The sequence below is a fragment of the Bombus flavifrons genome, chromosome 14 (assembly GCF_040668555.2).
Source record: "Bombus flavifrons isolate JBK064 chromosome 14, iyBomFlav1_principal, whole genome shotgun sequence".
Classification (NCBI taxonomy): domain Eukaryota; kingdom Metazoa; phylum Arthropoda; class Insecta; order Hymenoptera; family Apidae; genus Bombus; species Bombus flavifrons.
Genome location: NC_138455.1, coordinates 9,184,971 through 9,201,484, shown reverse-complemented (window position 1 = coordinate 9,201,484; position 16,514 = coordinate 9,184,971). Strand labels below are relative to the sequence as shown.

Sequence of the window (16,514 nt, the reverse complement as noted above, 5' to 3'; positions counted from 1 at the left end):
ATATACAGGGTGGTTGGTAACTGGCGGTACAAGCGGAAAGGGGGTGATTCTAGGCGAAAAAAGAAGTCGAAAATATAGAATAAAAATTTTTCGTTTGAGGCTTTGTTTTCGAGAAAATCGACTTTGAATTTTCGCTCGGTGCGCGTGCACCTTATCACGTCTCGTTATAACGGATCTCGCTGTAGATCGTTGTCTCGATGGAAAAATTTAAAAGAAAAAAAAAAAGAAGAAAAAAAAGAGAAATTTTTATTCTATATTTTCGACTTCTTTTTACGCGTAGAATCACCCCCTTTCCGCTTGTACCACCAGTTACCAACCACCCTGTATATTATGCTGCTGAGCAACGATTTAATTCGACGAAGTTGAGGATTTTGGTAAATTGCTTTGGCCATTAGTGGTTTATTAAATTTTTAGAAATATCATCCCATCGAGCTACGTGTCTAAATTATGCCAAACTATTGTGAACGACGGAGTGAAGAGACGGAAGTGGTGGAACAGCGAGAAAAATGACGAGAAAAAGGAAGAAGAGAGCGTTACGTTTCGGTGTGTACGAAAAAGATAAGAAACATAAAGATAAATAGAACAAGATAAAAGAATTTAGTCGTCCCTGGTTACCGTAATTTAATCTGTACACGTTAGATGATTAGCTTGATGGGACAGGTCATTATGAAACTTGTCTGGTGATTTACAATAATAGAATTCGCGTGAAAATTTATGCTATGCATACCAACGAAAGGTAAATGAAAATGTCTTGATTTAGTCATTTTAGTTGAAGAGTTTCCACAAGATAAGAGATTTGGATTTTCGTCAAGAAACTGTGCAAATTGGTAATATTATATTTATACTTCAGAAAGGAAGCATCTGATGAAACAGGTGGTAGATATTACGGTGAAACAATACGAGGCTTAATGTCTTGTCTGAAGGAAACTCTTCATTGAAAAGTTCGCCATTGTACAGGTATAATACACGGTGTTATAACAATCCTTCAACGTTAATAAAATGACACGAAGTTTAATGTACACGGTTTGTCTTGCTTTGGAGTACTTTTCACTGGAAAGTTCACCATTCGAAAATTATACAATTTCTCAACGTTGGTAAAACAACACGAAGCTTAATCGTACACCAGTTGTAACACAAGCTTGGAAATCTATTCGGCCAAAAGTTCACCATTTTACAACTGCACAATTTCTCAACGTTAATGAAACGAGACGAAGCTTAATGATATTTCATTTGTTAAAGAGTTCTGTATTTAAAAGTTCCTCATTGTGTAATAAAAATCTCTTCAACATCCATCACATAGACATAATCTAAAATTCCTTTGATCACAATTATGCGCGAGGCTTTTCTTTTTTCATTGCAAAAAATTAGAAAATAATTTATTCATCGAATTTATCAGGCCAGTTCATTATAATACATTTGTTTTTCAAAATCCATAGCATACATGGAAATCATTTAAATTCCTTGTATCGCAAGCGCGCATGAAACCTTTTTTTATTCCTCGCCATATATTTTTCTAGAAAATTTATTCATCGAACTGATCAAGTAGATTTACTGTGTGACACGAATTTTTCAAGATTCATCGTATAGAAATAATCCACTTTTCGCGATTGTAATTACGCACCAGACTTTTTCTCACCCGTTATCAAATATTTCTCTGAAAAACTTGTTTATCGAATTCGCGGAACTTCGATTTGGCATTTTCCATCCACGACACAGCGTCGTTTGTCAAAGATTCTTGCGATCCAATTTTCTATACTTCACCTACGCCGTACAATTTTAACTTCACCATCCTTTGAAGAGTACGTGGCAATGGTTAAAAGGCAACTTTGTTTGCAAGTATCTGACATGAGTCGTGTATCCGCAACAGGAAATTGTTTCGCTAGAATCTGGGGCGAGTTCGTGGCTTCAAAGCACTTATTGCAAGTCATCCAAGCTAATCCAAAAGGATTCAAAGTGCCGAGATCATATAGACATTAACGAGTTCGATCTGCGTGGAACGTGTTGGCTCGAATTTCAAACAGGAACAATTAAATTCTCCGCCTGGTTTGTTTAAAGGAATAAAACGTAGGGTTAAATAGGTAGATACGGTGGAAACAGTTTAGCAATTGCCAGTATTCGAGGATCATGCCAATTTATTTGCAGTCGTTCGTTTCTGTGTAATCCTTGATTTCCAGACCTGAGAATAGGTATTACAGAGATAAGGAAGAATTAATTACTGTCGGCGTGTTAAGCTCTTGAAGGGAGAATTCATCGACGACAGAAGATAATTATTCTATATTCTTCAGAGAAAGATAACGTGATACAAACAATTATTAGAACGAAGTATTTCATACTCTCGAAGATTACCATTCAGAAAATTAAAAGAAATCATCAAGCAGAAGCTATAATTTAAGATATATTGAAATACTTTCAACGATACTTCGTTTCATTCAGAAAATTAAATAGTCGCCATTTGGGGAAAGAACATGAAAAAGTATGTTTCAATAAAGAAAATTCCTCCTCTTTAATTCTTTGGAATAGTAGCTGTCAAAGGAAGAAAAAAATTGACGAGGTGGACGTCGAGGGTAATTGAGGAGGGTGGGATTTTTGTCGTTTATTCAGAGAGGGTGTGAAACTCGTCGAACGATCACGGAACTCGTTTTCTCGTTTCCTACATTCCAGCAACGTTTTCCTCATACTCGTACAATGTAATATTAGAGATGACAACGAAATTACATTTCTCGTCGCGTCCGTATCAAAATAACAGATAATCCTTTGACCACGATAGAGCCATTGGAAGTCGTCACGAAAGGCGCGGATAAAGTTATCGCCATTTGTTGTCCTTTCGAATCCGATACTCGCCTCCAGTCGACGATTTCCTGATTTAGAATAGCATTTTTCTAACCAGACAATGGTACACCATTAGGAGAACAATATTGTAAGCCGTGAGCTGCTTTCTTATATGTTTCGTGTATCTTGCAGAAGAATGGAATTGAATCGATGGCACTGTACGATGGACGGATTTCGAAAGAAACGTAACGTCCAACGATACCGAGAATTATTTTTAAAATGGAAATTGGATTTTTAATTACAGTCTGAATATTCGTGGAAAATTAGCTTTACTTAAATTATTGAAATATGAAGATTCCTGGGAAGTTAGGGAAAATGAACAAATACTCGAGAGAAAAAAATCGTCGGAATAATCTACGAATTTACGAAGCTAGTTTTTTAAGAATGATATTTTACGTAATATGAAAAATTATTTATAAAATATGCAATCTATATTTTCAAGTATTTTATCGAATTTAATTAAAACACTGTGATCTAAACACACGAAAAGTGTATAACATAGAGATACGAATATTTAAAAGAAATATTGGTCATATAGATATTTCTCTTAATTATCCACGAATTTACTGAGCGAAGTTTCAAAAACGTTCGTAATTCCCTCCGGCTCATCCGGTAACATCCGGCTCACATGGCATAAGCCGGAAGAGAACAAAATCGTTTAGTGTTGTTGACACGGTCGTCGATTAGTTTCGTGTAGATTGAATAAATTTGCAAACGTTATACATATGCCGTATATGTATATCCAGCGAGGATACAATGGATCATAGAGAGAGCACGGATCATTTGGGAGTTACGTGAAACTTCATTGTTTAGTATCTTGTATGAAAATGGTAATCGATAAAATACGGACGAAAGATAATGGATCGCAATTAATTCGTCGCGTGGTGGCATTACCAGGAGTAATTAGAAGCCTCTGATGCGTCGCTTCTCCAATTAATCTTGAAACAACAGGCTCATACGTTTTCACGATCCAATTACAATTACATTTGTGGTGATTGCTCTTTCTGCATTAAACTGCACCATCCTTTATTTAGTTATTTGTTCGTTGAGAATCAAATTATCCAGTTAATTAATTGCTCGTAATCGGTGTTTGAATGGAAAATACAGGCCGCATAAATTAAAATACATCATTCTTGTTGACAATGAGGACTCAATAAATGTTAAGTGCTGGATTATTATTCCTTTATCAAGTTTCTGACCAAATTTATTCTCTGGTTTCTGTACTTTTTCTTTTCTAACAGGGAAACTTTGGAAATTGATCGAGCAACTATTTTATCACGCAAAGGTATACGGGGAGAGCTTCGCTAATTATCCGCTGTTGATAATTAACAGCGTAAGTTAACGAAGATATCGTTATACATCGTATACGTATTTTGTGCAGTGTTAAAAGTTTATAGAGTCAAGAATGCAAAAATATTTACAATGGTTGTTTCAAACTTACAGACATCCTTAGTTCTATGGGTTTCTCGTCGGTAAGTTCGAAACGAGCAACCCGAAATCGAGGCTTCAAGACATAAGATGGCACCACTCCTCGTCCCGTAAGCTTCACGCTCCATCTGGTCCTCGTTCTGGAACTGGAAACTTCGAAATATTCTTGATTCTAGCAGAAATGAATTCGTTTCATTATTTGTTTCTAATGTGGACTGCAGATTCGTAAATTTACAAACATTTTATATCGATGGTAACGTAATCCAATTTCTGTTGAAAAACATGAGAGATTCTAGAATTCATCGATCGACAGATATCGTATGAAGTTAGTTCCAATCGCAGAAGGAATTCAAAATTTGTGTTTTTACTTTACTAACCTTTTTAACCTCGATAAAAGCCTTTGTTCATGATTGCAATATGTAATTAAAGAAATATTTCCTAGGTGAGGACAATCAATAAGCAAGAAGATAAGATATCAGAAAAGGATAGTTATCGCTAGACGTGGATTTTTGTCCACTTGTTGGAAATTTTCTACATAATATATAAAATATATAAAACTGTACAGAGTACGGTACTCATTATAATATTCATTATAACATACGAAACACAGTTTATAGCATTATAGTATAGCGCTCATTATAATACGTAAGACAAATCTTTTTAATTATAAAGAAAGTTTAGTTACAAAAATGTTAGCGATGAAAATACGTATTGCATAAGTATTCGCAGTCGTATTGTAATCGCACACGATTAATGTTAAAAATTTGGAAATTGGCAGTTGAGGAAGATCGATTAAAAGAAATCACGATGTCTTGTGGAACCAAAACGCAGTCGTTTAAAATTTGTCGATGTGCGTGCAAATGGCGATGCCAATGCCTAATTCCACGCATGAAGAAGCCTGGTGCGCCATTCGGCACCGGATCAAAACGCGGCGCACACATTGGATTACACCCAAAATTCTACACAAACGATCCAGTGTCATCAATAGCAGTGGGATCGTACGATCCTTTGATTGCTAAAAGCAAATCCACTGGCATCAGGTATATTTTCATTAAATGCTATTGACAATTAACTCTTTGTACGTTTTTATAAAAATGCCATTAAACCACTTTAGATTTCTTTACGACAATTCACGTCTTTAAGATGAAAGTTTATGCACAAAATTTTAAGTAACAAAGCTTCGGACCATAAAGGTTCAGATATATGGGTTTAACCACTCGTGACAGCTTTTCTCGTTTCTATACCATCAGATTATAGTACAGTTTTACGTAATTTTCTCGTTCAGATTGCTAAAAATTGTACTTGGTACGATGAAAAATGAGAAAATTAAAAATTACGGAGATGTAAGAAAATTATCGCTACGTATCTGATGTACTAAAATTCCTGTATGAAATACCCTGGTTGCCCAAGAATCGTGAACGTTTTGGTCATCTGTACAAGAGTTAAATCTTTTCTTATTATATCGCGATTAATATAGAGAAAATTTGTTTCAAAATGAAAACTAGCTGGAAGAAGGAGTTGGAGTCTGAAGAATTTTCGAGGACAATGGGAGGAAGAGTAGAAAAATATGCGACACAGAGATACCTGATGAAGACAGGACGTGGTCCAGGAACCCACGAAATACCCCAGTGGCCTGATATCATCCTGAACGAAGCTTGCAAGGCTGTTAAAAGAGACGTTGGATTTGGAACTGTTCCCCTTTTCCAACCTGCTTGGCCATCGACTACTCCTGGGCCAGGCGAATGATTCGAAATTATTTCTGTATAGATATAAGTTGCTTGATAAATCTTACTAACTCTCTTGATTGTTTGTTTCAGGGTATACAAGGAAGTGTCCTTATTACTACGTGGACAAAAGAAGACGCGAGGGACAGTCTTGCGTGCCAACTTTTGAATACGATGGTTTGCGGCCTAGATTCCGTACTCTAATGAAACCTTGGTCACTGCCATGCAATTTGTTCGTAATTTTCAATTTTACTATCTATCAAGAAGATATGAACATGAAAATTTGGAACTGACGAATTATTTGTCTTTTTAGGTACGACGTGAGACATCCAAAATCTCTTGAAACTTACCTGGAGAAGGTTACTGGAAAAAAAGGACCCTACGATTTGTTCACAGGTTATTCAAGATCGGTGTTACGCGTTTCAAATATTCTACATCAATCGATTTGTTTTCAGGACCAAGGGATGAAAGCACGATCAAGGGCTATTTTGCAACTGTGAAATTGGAGGATCGTGGAGATTGGCCTAGATCGTTGCCAGCAGAAATGGATAAATTGTTGCATAAATCGTATTATTTTAAGGGGCGTTGGACCACCTGTCCAAGGTATTATTATCAAAATTTACATTTATGCAATGTGAGGTATTTATTCCGCAAAAATATTAAGAAGAGGAAAGGAGTTAAATTTCTATTCCCCTGAAATGAATATTCTAATTTTTATAACAATCAAAAAATAAACGGCTATCTTTCGATAGATTTCCTAAGGTGTCAGGTACCAGAGCGATGTTGAAAGATCTAGCGTTATGTTACAAAGATCCAAAGGAACCAGGTCCTGGTCATTACGACCCAAAATCACCAAGGAAACCAAAAAACACGAAGAATTATCCTTTCGATATAAACGTTGAATTTATCAGGCCTGGTCCATCTTGGGAAATTCCTGGCCCAGGAAGGTACAAAGTCAAAGATACGCGAACTATAGAAGGAAACGGATGGACATTTCTCTTCAAAAGCAAGGCGCCACGGACAGATTTTATTAGAATCCCTACCTACAATGCTTTTTAATTTTTCCTCCCAATTATTAAACAAGGGATTAAATTCAATTTAAAGATAGCTCACTTCATCTTCGTGATTTTCTTCCGGCTGGTACGTAACTGGAAGCTTCAAGATGGAGCCAGTTTCGATCGTCCTTCCAGGAGGCACGAAAAACGGTCCAAATGGATCTAATAAACTCACGTCTACCTTCACGTTTCTAATTGAAACGAGTACCAATGAAATCATTTTCTTAAATATTTTCATATATATCTTATAAAATTTATAAAATTATTATTCTTCTAATATTTAACATTCGAATTTTTAATATTAAATATTGTTTAAAAGAGAAGAATGAAAAATTCTTATTTTAGAAATCGTTCGTTTTTTATTTATGTTGGTACTTACTGATTGGAAATATTTTTCACGAAGAGAAATTTTCTGGAAGATGTACCAATCGCTGTTGGTCCAAAGGCAATTTCACGATCCTCGTTCAAGACCAAGATTTCCGGTCTACTAATGGGGCAAATTAATTTCACAAAAAGTAATTCATCGCGTTTCGTTCCATCCTTCATTTCTAAATCGATCGTGCATGTCACGAAAATCGTGGAAATACAACGTTCGAAAGTTTCCAATAAGCTGATTTCGCCAGTTACTTTATCAACTTCAGGAATCTTCTTCTCCTCCACTTCTTTCTTCCTCTTTTTTCTTCTTGCTTTTAGAAGAGTATAATTATTTTTTTCGTTGTGAATTTTTCTATTTTATATTTATTACTGTAGTATCGTGGAAATTAAAATATAAATTTTTTCCCGATTACTTACAATTTATTAATAATGAATTGAATATACAGGTATTAATTGAACAGAAAACGATGTTTGTTTAACTGAAACTAAATGCGACACTCGTATCTATCTCAAATAACTTTACAGTTATTTGTCAACTCTCGTCACAACGAATCTAACACACACACACACACTCTCTCTTTCTCTCTCTCTCTCTCTCACTGGCAACTCTAACAACTCTACAACACTGACAACTCGATCAACTCTAACGACTCTACTCTTCGACGACTCGATTAGCTCTCTCCACTCTACTCTTCGATGTCTCGATCAATTCTGACTCTCGCAACACACTCACTTTTCGACTCGCATACTCTGACCTCTTGTTCATCGCTCCTTCAACCTGAAACCGTCCTTCTGCTCTAGCGTTCTTTATTGTTTTTCTCGTATCTCTGCCCACTCATGTTTTGTAAGAACTAGGTGACTTTAGTCACATATGCGCTCATCAATGTAAACTAACCACAGAAGGACGATGACACAGTTTTTTTCTATTTTCAACCGATCTCTATTTTACGATACTACATTACTATCTTAGTTATACTTTTGAAATGTTGGAAATTATTGAATTTTCTTATAAATATCGTAGAAGTCATATTTTTTAATTTTTTGACATGGAAATTGCATCCGAAATTGACTGGTCGTTTTAGCGTTAATAAAAATACCTTCTTTTGCCGATTTGTCGATTTTTTCAGTCTTCGTCTCCTGCTCATCGACGTTCATATTCAATCTAAGACCATTTTCGAAAATCATATTTTTCGGTAACCTTGGCTTGAACATGAAATTTACAGCAATAAACTCATTGCTCTGTAAAACACCAGACTGTGGCATAATCTTGAGTCTATCGGAGGAACTCTTAAATTGGTAACGAGCTGTGAACTCTTTACGTTGATTTTTTATAATTCCGCAGGTGCAATGAGGATAGGAAGCCACGTTGAAGCCCCTCAGATGCACCGAAGCCTAATTTCGTTTATTATAAGAAATTGATTGGTTAAGGTATTTTATTTTATTTATTTATTTATTAAACACTTGTTTATCTACTTTACCATTGAGAACGAACCACAAGGGGTCGGAGGAAATTCGATAATTTGCTCGCTCAGCTCGCAAAATGTGTCTATAATGTACACATAAATTTCTATCGAGTTCTTCTCCTTTCTTTTATCCAAATGATGGGACTTTTCTATCGTAGCATCCGTGACTTTTTTCTTGTCTAATATTCGTTCATAAAAATTACGATTTCTTACGACTAGACTGCGAATTTGTATGCAAATTCATTTTTTTTTATGAATATAATTAAAAAACTGAAGCGTAAGTAGAGAATTGTTTTGCCTGCTATCACTATAAATATTACAATCAGTATTATACTTTAGATACTCTATATATTTTTGTATTGTATGAAACCAAAGATCTTTTTAATTCTATTTCTAAGCTTGATTTTTTATTTTTGGTATCTGTGCATTCTTGAACCTTCGAATTTCCAATAAATGCGTACAAATCCGCAGTTTACTTCTATCAATTTTTATAAATTGATCTGAGCATTGTAGAATAATCTTTTACCATCTGGATCTTTTTCGTTCATCACAGAATCATTGCTTAATTGATTTTCCAGATTATCTTCGTCCCGATCAGTCATTCGACGTATTACTTTGGGAGTTTTAAGGTTCATAGGCACTGGTGGTGGGAGTCCACGATTCCGTGGAACTGTCGATTGCCTGTTTATTTCATTTTTCAGTTTATTCAATATTGTTTGTCCTTTACACCCAGCGAGCTCTGCCAAAGTAACTACCTGCACTTGAAAGCTGGTAAAAGAGGTCATTCGTTGATCTTTGTGAATGTAACAACAAAATGAATCTACGTTTTCTGAAAGAACTGCTAAACCTTCGTTCACCGGTCAATCCATTTTCTCCAATCTCATTCCCAGGAATGTCTGTTAAGCATGCAGAGTAAATCAGATGAAGTTTGATAGTTTCTCCAGGAAGAATGACACCAAAACCATGGTTTGGATGTACTTCCATAGATGGAGGTAAATCGATAAAGGCGTATTCTTGAATTAATAAAGATTCGTTCGTTAGTGTTAATTCTGTGTAGACAGATTCGTGTGTGTGGACATATCCCAGCTCGATATACGGTGGTTCTGCAAAATGAATAATACAAAAGAAACCTAAGATCTTTTTCATTTAGTTTCAGGCTCTTATTGCTAATATTTTATTTTTATTTTAAACTGTTTTCCCATCGACTTTAGTTTCACTAATTTCAAGCTCTATTTCGCTATTTTTGATTCGGTCAATGCATTTTAAGATTTATTTATCTATTTGAATATCCTTTGGCATTTCATTCTTTTCTTTCTTAGCCTTTTAAATTAATGACTGACCTAATATTAGACCACGACACGTAGTTAAACTAGCAAGAGCTTTCAGTATCAATGGAGGTGGTTTCTTCGGCCCTTGAGACATAATTTGTACTTGAATGGGGAATTCTAACATGCTGGACGTTGGATCGTAGAATCTAAAAATACAGAACGAATGTGTGAGTGACATATTAATTAAAATAAATTTCAATTAATTTCTATTATAATTTAGATTTATTGTATTTATTGTACCGTGTAGAGATATCAACGATACTGGATTTAGGTATGAATCTCACATTAACTTTCGAGGACGATTCAGATTGTACGATCGTTGACTTTGGATAAACTGACACTTGATTTCCCAAACTTTTTGGTGTCTTCGTTAAAACTTCCACACTGATACGTCCTAAAATACCAATCGTACTCTGATACTTTAATTAATATCGTAGTTACTTTTGATTATAAAAAGGTTACCATTATTAACGATAGTAAAAGATTGCTGACAAATGTCAGAATCGATCATCGCGATGCCTAGATCGACACACGGTGGATCTAAGTGGATCTGATAACCAACCACTTCTGTCCAAATTGGAACACTCTACTTGAAAAACGAGACAATTTTTGTATTTTCTAGCCTTTAACTATTCGTATAATTTGCAGTGTGAGTTATGAACCAATTTTCCAAGTGTCCTATTTTCAGTGAAAAAACAAATTTCCAACACTTCGTGGTGAAGACCTATGTATCTCGGTCGAAAAGTGATTTTTAAACGACACTTGAATTTTGGAGGTACTTCGATTTGATACATTTTTCGAGATTTCTGATTAACCCAGACGTCTTTGTTGTCATCCACATTCTCTACGCTTGTTTGTTCAGTCTCTTCTTTGTCTAAAAACACGTATACGTAATGTATCAGAGATGTTGCTGATCTGTGTTAAATATTCTAAACGGTTAGACTGACCGAAGCACGAAATGGATGATTTTACGCTTTGTATATCGGCCTGGTCAAAATGCCATAAGAAAGAATGGTCACGATCGTTTCTTTCTTCAATTACAATGGAAAAGGATTTACTACCATCGTTGGAAATAATAAGAGATCTCTCGTTGAATTTTGCGTTGTCGTATCTCCAAATCGGAGCTGAAGGGAACCTATTAATATAAATCGTGGATGTTCATGCATTCTTGGGAAATTTAAAATTTTTTAAATCTACAAAATGCGGACAAAATGTATAAAATATCTAAAGTGGAGCACTTGTAATATTTCGTGAGTGTGGTGAAATTTACAATTTATTTTTTCAAGCGTGTTCATAATGATGCAAAATTGTATAAATATCTGCAGTCTATTCGTCGTACTTTCGTCGTTGAATTTTGAGTCGTTAAATATAAAATACAAATTAGAACTGCATTAATTGAATGTGCACTCAAATCCTGGCTTTCATTTGCATTTCTACCTGACTTCCTTAGGTTCCAAAACAGGTGTAGCACTTCGTGGAGCGCAACGAACTGGAATACGAAATTCATGAAAAGTTTCGGGATAATCTGGACTCAGAGTAAGGAATGAGATTTCTGCTGTCACTTCTTCTTCGTAAAATGGTGAAAATTTTACGTTGACCATCACGTCCAGGCCAGGTTTGACCCTTGCAGCGTCTATAATGTCGATCTAAGTTCGAAATATTTATCGAATACATTCTTTCTGATTTCAGTTATAAAATTCATAAATTAATCATTCGGGAACCTCGATGACTGCAGGCTCCCACACTTCTGTATACACTTTATGGAATCGCAGATACGCCCATTTTGCTGCTTTGTTTCTGACTATCACTTTTCGAGAATACTTCTTATTCGCTTCGAAGTCCTGATTAAATATACCGCGTGTTAATTAATTTAGAATAAAAATTCAAGAAGTAAATCAATTGAGAATAAGTTCAGAATTAAGAGCAAACATTAATTAAATTAGTATTGAAATTTCTAAGGGAACTGAGTTAGAATATTTACATCAAAAGTGACGATGCTTGGAATTGCAAAGAAGCAAGTATCTTGCTCGAATACTTGTTCTATCGATGATTTGGATTCTTTTACTAGGAATTTTTCGAAATTTTCTTCATCTTCCAAAGTACGTCCCTCTTTTTTAGCTTCAGCATCTTCTTTATCTTTTTCAAGTTTCAATTCTAAATCTTCGACCTTGCGATCCTTTTCATTATCTTCCGGAACAGTTTTCTCCGCAATTAGAGATTCCTCCCCTTGAATCTCCTCGAAAAAGATTTCTGATGAACTTCCTTCGCTAATCTCTTTCAATTTCGTTTTCTTTACACACACGTCTTTTGGCTTCTTCCACAAACGAATACCATTGTTCATCTCTTGAGCGATCTTCGTGATGATTTTTATCAATCTTTCTTGACGAAGCCTTAGTTGTTTCTTTCTCTCTCGTTCATGCTTCATTATCTATCGTATTTGATTAAAAACAATTTTTATATTGCACGTAGGAAGTTGTAGAAAATCCTGGGAAAAAGATTTCTCAACAAAGAAGAACTAACTTTGTCGAAAATTATAGAATCAGATGACAATGCTTCGTCGATTTTATATTTCCATCTTATTCTGCGAAAAGAAGTGAAATTTTACTGAGTATCTTTTAATAATTATATCACGAACGATCGTAGAATACTTTAAAATATTTTCCAAATGGATATTTTTCCGAATAATTGCTCTTTCCTTCAAATGACAAGTACGATGCCATTCTTGACGCGATAAGGAAACCTAAAATACATCGAGATTAAAATGTAATTCTTTGCCATTGTTTAGAAGACGCTTTACTTTTAGTTTAATCAAAGCTGCACAAAAGATCCAATTTTTATGTCGTTTCAAATATTCCTGCCATTTTTTATTTTCTTTCTTCTGTCGAAGTATCTTCAATTTCGACCACTTTGTAAATTTGTAATCTTTTCTCGATTTTTCCACTAAATGTGTTTCATCTTCTCTGGCTTCCTATTTTGAGTAAATTCAAAAAATTGCGATATTTTACAAAAAGATATTTCCGAACCGTCTAACCTTTTCCTCTTTATGTTCATCCTCTTGTTGCAATGCTAGTTCCTCTTTTTTACGAATCCTTCTACGTTCTTTCAAAGATAACAATCCTAACAGCAGGATAAAAGTAAAGGTATAATTCTATATTTTCAAAGGCAGCAAATCGTAAAATTTACCTTTCCAAGTTTCTTCATTTTCTCTTTCGAGCCTTGCTCTAGTTTTCTCGTCGAATAAACATCCGCAACGCACCAGAAATCCTGGCTTATTCGACAAACTTTCACACTTTCTTCCTTGCATAATTGTTATCCTTACGATACGAGAAAATCTTGTCAAAATATCGAGCCGTCAAAACGAAGAAATAAAAGACTGAAAAGAAATCAGTCGAACATTGTCATACAATGCTTCCCACATATTTTCCTATATCACAATTTTCCTATTTCTTAAAAAACAAATTCCATCAATTTCTTCCCAAGGGTTCTAACTCTTTCAGCTTCTCGACGACTTATAACTAATTAAATTAATATAAACGAATCTTTCCTCGTAAAACTGATTTTAGATTTAATATCTTCTCTACAAAACATCCAAAAATATATCTTCTTTCTATTATTTTATTTTATTATTAATTCTATTATTAATAATTAGGAAGAAACAAAGTTTTCCTATATCCTACAAAATATTCAGTCTTGCTAAATTAATATCACAGTTGTTACAATTTATAATTCTTCTCCAGCCTTTGTTAACTCGAGACTTAATTATCATCGATTGTAACGTAACTCTACACTGAAAATCTCAACCTGTTTTCACCCGTATCAACCGTTTAACAAACAGAAATCACTTCTTCGAACACTGAAACCGTCGACTTCGCGTAACCAATGATCAAGCGTGATCCAAAGTCCCGCAAGATCATAACGATTCATCCTCTAAATTAGCCTGCACGGTACACTTCGTGTTATCCGTAGCTTTTTTTCGATCGGTTCCGCGAGATCGCGGCGAGATCTCGTGCCATATGGAATCGTAACAGAAACTCTCGGGATAATGATGCACCGGATGATTACACACAGGCTGTGCACCGAATGCATAATTCATACGTATGCCACGAACTTTGAACCGGCGCCTCTACGGAGTTCACCCCGTGGCCCATAAGCAAGGGGCGTTGTAATCACGCGTTTTCTTTTTCCTTCTTTCGTTTTTTCAAGCCTTCTTCAGGTAGGTTCGACCTCTTTCGTCGTTTTCCTTGCCACACACGTCACACGATGTCTGTCATAAGTGCGGACGTTTATGCATTTATGGGAATTTTAATGGCATGGAAACGTACGAACTGCAAAAATGTACGCAGTATTTACAGTGAAGTATTTGTTAGAATTAGACTGCGGATTCTCATGCAGTTGTGGAAAATTTAAAGATTTAATATACAAGCGAATACAAAAACGATGTAACATCGAAAATGGAGTATGATATTTAGTAGGTGAGATGAATCTCTGTTTAGGTTCCATTCTTTTTAATTATATTGGTAAAAATATAAAATTGCACTAATATATTAGATATTTTCAGATTCGTTTGCGAAATTATTTTTTCATTTCTGATCTCCTTCGATCAGCTCATGTTCTCGAATTCTATCTTCGAACATGCATGTGGCTATGAAAGAGAATTCTAAAGATTCGCCTGATATTTTTATCGTACTTATTTCGTCTATCTCGACTTTACAATTTTATGAAATAGAAAGAAAATGATGCATCTGTAATATTATGATAAACCATCGGTCAGTACTTGATCATTTAAACAGAGAACAAGCTATCTAATAAAAAAACAGATCAGTAGCGAAACCATTAAAAGTCAATTCGAATTAAGTTTGGGAACGTTCCCCGTACAAATAGCTGTAAATCTAAATGTGCCTGTTTAGAGATGCTTCCAATGAATATTCAAATAGTAGACCGGAAGTGGCACCTCTCGCGCGAGATGCGTAAAAAAAAAAAAGGTAGCAGCTTCTCTAGCAGCCATATGTCGGATAATTTTGTAGATTGATGGAGAATTTCACGGAGCAACTGACACCCGTATAGATGTTCCCATAGGCGGAGGCTGTGTTATGCGGTTGTCATGCGAAGCGTGTATATACGTTCATTTGTCTGGGGAAATTAATCGACATCCAATTGCCCGCCTAATAACTTTCTAATTTACGAGCAACGATCGCAATCGTCAGGTAAAATAGTCGCCTCTCGACACCTCGTTTTTCCCTATTTTATCAGGGATAAATGGTTTCTTCTGTATGGTGCTTCTATTGTGTTTTCAGCTACGAAAACGATAGAAAGCGAATCTTAAAAGGGAGACACGTAAGAAAAAGAAAAGTTGGCGTTCTTGGATCGAATGTTTTGTTCGCTTGTTCTTTGGCATACATAGTTCAGTATAAATAATAAAAATAAATAATGTATTCGTAAAAAGATGGTCAACAACGTGTATAATTTATAGTCGTTTTGATCGCGGGAATGATGAAAACTAGATCTTAAAAACGATTCAGGCTCACGTTATGAAAAGAAAGATCAACGCGTCAATTTGATTGAGTGTTTTATTCGTCTGGAATATTCGTAAAAATATTTCTATTCCAAAGAAGTCTGTACTTGTCTTTCTACACAGACGATGGAGAATGGACCTTGAGGACAATATACACAAAAAAATCAATGTCTTATCGATTAACTACACGATACTATATACATAAAAAAAAAAATAAAATAAAGAATAGAGAGATGAAAAAATCATGGAACGATAGAACTATAGAAATTTGAATGCCTCGACGAGAAAGTCTTTTACTGTCGAAACTACATATCTGTGACCTATAGAAAGATAATCAAGAAAATTTCACCTCAGAGAAATCTCTGTAGGGGGTGGTCTCGACGACCTTGAGAGAGAAGTGCGCGGCACGGCACGCGCCCCTTGTCAAACAGTCCCAAACATTTTGAAAACATCTCAATCGGATCGCGAAAGTGGACCACGGGTGGGCGAGTCTCTTTGTCGAGGTTATTTGTCAAATGCCTTAAGGGGGTGGCGATCTCTCTTTCCATCTCGGAAAGAGGGTCGCGTGGCCAAACAGAAGTCGGTCGCCTCCAATGGAACCCTGTAAATCATTCTCGCACTGTAGGAGGAGGAGTGCGAACACGTTCCATTCTGCAGAGACTAAGAAAACTGTGAATATCGGTGAAAATTCTTCTCTTTCTATGGTACAGTAGCTCGTGCCAGTTTAGTTTCTCTTTGAACGTTTGTCCTTCAAATTTGCCCCAAAGACCCAGTGGCCCTAAATTTTTAGAAACTGTGCC

The 16,514-nt window shown here is 35.5% G+C and overlaps 1 protein-coding gene across 1 annotated transcript; it reads left to right on the top strand.

Moving 5' to 3' along the window:
- The first annotated feature begins 5,751 nt into the window (after positions 1–5,751).
- On the top strand, positions 5,752–7,061 carry LOC138187129 (ciliary microtubule-associated protein 2). Its single transcript, XM_069127612.1, has 5 exons — positions 5,752–5,995; positions 6,075–6,213; positions 6,295–6,377; positions 6,437–6,584; positions 6,734–7,061. The coding sequence occupies exons 1-5, from the start codon at positions 5,752–5,754 to the stop codon at positions 7,038–7,040; spliced, it is 921 nt and encodes a 306-aa protein (XP_068983713.1). The 3' UTR covers positions 7,041–7,061.
- Positions 7,062–16,514: the final 9,453 nt, after the last annotated feature.